Raw genomic sequence first — 3,402 nt, forward strand, 5'->3', positions numbered from 1 at the left:
AACAACTTTTTCAACGGAGGGTTCACATGAGGCTTCGTGTGACACATGGATTGGTGAGTTGGAGAAGAAGAGACCTTTGTTGCTGTGGTTACTAACACAAAAGGCAGTGGAGGATGAGGAACTATCAACAAACTCAGAATCTTCATGATTATTATTTGACCCAACATCCATTTCATCCTTTTGGGGGCTATCTTCAAAGTGGAAAGAACGAAGAACAACAGCCTCTTCATCATGATATTTTGATTTTTTCCTTGAAGATCTACGTACCCTATGAATCTTCCCCATAATATCACAACAACTTAAGAAATTAACAAACAAAAACCAACAGATTATAAGAAATTAAGCATGAAACCCACAAGAAGAACAAGAACAGTTAATCTCCAAAGGAATTTCCTAAAGAGAAAAATTATAGAGAGAGAAAGTATTCCATGGGTTTAGGGTTTAGGGTTTAGGAATTAGGGTTTAGGGTTTAGGGTTTAGGAATTAGGGTTTAGGGTTTAGGGTTTAGGGTTTTTTTTGGAAAAAGGGAATCCCCTTGGCAAAATATATTAAGTATAGAAAGAGTTAAAAAGAAAAGGGCAAACGCCCAAGAAAAAGAAAAAATAAGACTAGCCAAGCTAAGGGACATGCCCCAAAGCAAGGACAAAACAAACAAACAACTATAGACTAACTAAATAAAGACCTAAAATCGTCATCCCTGATCAATTGGAGAAGAGATACAACCACCGTGAGAAGAGCTCGGCAGTGCGTCAAAAGTTGGGTGTATAGTACTCGAATGAGGAACAGGAGGGACACGTGAATCTTCATCAATATCATCCACTCTTTGATAGGAAAGAGCATCAAACATGTTAGTGGAGACTTTTTTCTTTGGCTCTACACGGGAAACTGGTTTGTATACTTGAGAGATCTTTATAGCAAGGCCTTTTCCTTTACGGTTATCGATGGGGATCTTCTTTTTTGGTATTGGAAACGTTCTAGATTTCCTCTTGAGTATTTGATATCCTTCGTTATCAACGTCTTTTGGGGAGGGCATGGCTGACTTTGGGTTGGGGGTACTGATCGAGTGAGTGGGGCATGTGACATGGTCATGGCCAAAACATTTGCAATGATCGCATCTTTTTGGGTTCCAAGAATTCTCCACTCTAAGTGTTGTAGATGTAACACCTTTAGCTGTGACCGCTTTGATTTTTATTTCCTTAGCCCAAGGATCTTTAGCCGACATCTCGATGAGGATACGGGCAAAAACCACTCTACCCGTAGCCCGCTCACACATCGGTGGCCCTGTGAAAGTCAACCAAGCTATTTTAGGAAAAGATTCCCCTGCCTTTGTTGAAAAAACCCCTGCGTCGTTTCCTTCTTCTATGGTTACAGGTGGAAACCTTACTGGGGAAAGTCAAAAGTCTTTGGATGGTGGGTCCGAAATTCGAGCCGTCATTTTTGGAGATAAAAACGTGAAAGAGCCTCCTGCTCGTGATAGCCTTCCCATGCGCATTAATTGCCTCCCTTTATTTTTTTTGGAAACGGCAAATATATTAAATAAGAAAGGAAACAAAAAAATCCCAACTAGCAAGGAGCTAGCAGGGAACATATAGTTTCAGTTTACATCATTAGCATCACCTATTGCATTACATTGGAGTTCAATTAATTAAAAGGGCATGAGCACCAAACAGCCCATTCACATATCTTTGCCGAGCTCCTGTATTTCAACCACATGTATACACGGGCAAAAACCACTCTACCCGTAGCCCACTCTACCCTTGACGATTCATTACAGCTTCAATTCTATTTTTATGTATTTTTCCTTTAACAATTCTATGAAAAAACTTAGAATTGCTGTCACCCTCTTTTAGCCAGTGCATTTTAGCTTTCTATTTTAAAAACCTCTCCTCCTTATCATAAGCTTTTTTAAATTCTCCAAGAAATATGGCCTCCAATTCACGCAACTGAGAATTGTAAGGATCCAAATCCAAGTCAGCTTGAACCGCTTCCAGCTCTTTACGAAAATGATTAACATTTTCCGAGAAATGCCCCTGCACCTTTAAAAGATTGCGAATTGGTTTTTTTGAGAATTTTAAGCTTTTGTGTTAAAATAAACATTTTAACACCTTGAATATCAATATTCCAATGCCTTTCAACTAACTGCTTCAGCTCCGGACAAAGGGTAAGAACATTGGGAAATTTGAAAGGAAGCACCTTGAATTTAGATCTTATCGGAAATTTGATAATGACAGGGCTATGATTAGACATCCCATATGGAAGAAAAGAAGCATAAATGGATGGGAAAAGATCCAACAGCTTGCAATTGCCCATAACTCGGTCAAGTTTCTTCAAAATTCCATTATCTCCTTGTGGTTTTTGATTCCATGTAAAGTTCAAACCATTGCTGTTAATATCTTGAATTTCAAGAGAATTAACGCATTCAAGAAATTCCATCATCCCTTTAGAAATCTTGGAAGAACCAGCAGAACTTTCACTAAGATTAAGAGTAACATTGAAATCCCCACCAATAATCCAAGGATCATCACGAATAAACCCTCTATGAAGAACAAGAGAAGACCACAAAGCTCTTCTATCAATGTACTTATTGGCATCATAAACAATGGAGCAAAAAACATACTTATTATTTGAGGGAAAACTAACTTTACAATGTATAACTTGATCATTAAAATCAATCAAGTTAACATCAAAAAGATTAGAATTCCAACCCAAAATAATACGATAAGTATGTCCTAAATTTCCTTTATTAGCAATCCACTTCCATGATCCAAAGATCTTATCACACTTCTCATTAAGTTTATTAAAACTAACTTGAGATTCAAGAATAGCTAATAAACTCAAATTATTACCCTTAATCAAAATTTTCATTTCTTTTTGTTTAGGGGATTGATTAAGGCCCCTAACATTCCAAATTCCAAAACTAAGCATCATTGGAAAGGACTTCCATGTTAGTATCAACCAAAGGGATACCACCTATGACTTCCATTTGATCCATATTGTCCAAATAATCTAAATCAACCTCTGGAATACCCCCATTTTTGAAAACAAATTGGTTCTCATCTTCCAAATCATTAAGAACATCAAACTTGTTGTTAGAGAAAGGAATCATAGGTTCACAGAATTTCTCAAAATGAACCTTCTTATCAAAATTTGAACTGATCTTAATGTCTTGGCCTGATTTTGGAATATATTTTTGACCACTCACAAGTTTTTTCCCCAAAACTTCTTCCTGTTTTAGTTCCGGAACAGCTCTGTTGACAGGGAGATTCCCCTGATTGCTCTTTTCCATAGAAACAGCCCCAGCAGCATTCTCTTTTTTCGAAAAAGCACCATTTTTACTATTCTGCCCCTGTTCAATTTTGACATCCTTATTTATACCATTCGTTGAACGATTTTTCCCATTAT

At 37.3% G+C, this 3,402-nt stretch overlaps 1 protein-coding gene across 1 annotated transcript; it reads right to left on the reverse strand.

Moving 5' to 3' along the window:
* Positions 1-2,007: 2,007 nt before the first annotated feature.
* On the reverse strand, positions 2,008-2,865 carry LOC145099901 (uncharacterized). The gene has a single exon (XM_079037400.1). It carries the CDS (start codon positions 2,863-2,865, stop codon positions 2,008-2,010), a length of 858 nt encoding a protein of 285 aa, XP_078893526.1.
* Between the last annotated feature and the right edge of the window lie 537 nt (positions 2,866-3,402).

This window comes from Lactuca serriola, chromosome 4 (assembly GCF_051521515.1).
Source record: "Lactuca serriola cultivar US96UC23 chromosome 4, Lser_US96UC23_V15, whole genome shotgun sequence".
Classification (NCBI taxonomy): domain Eukaryota; kingdom Viridiplantae; phylum Streptophyta; class Magnoliopsida; order Asterales; family Asteraceae; genus Lactuca; species Lactuca serriola.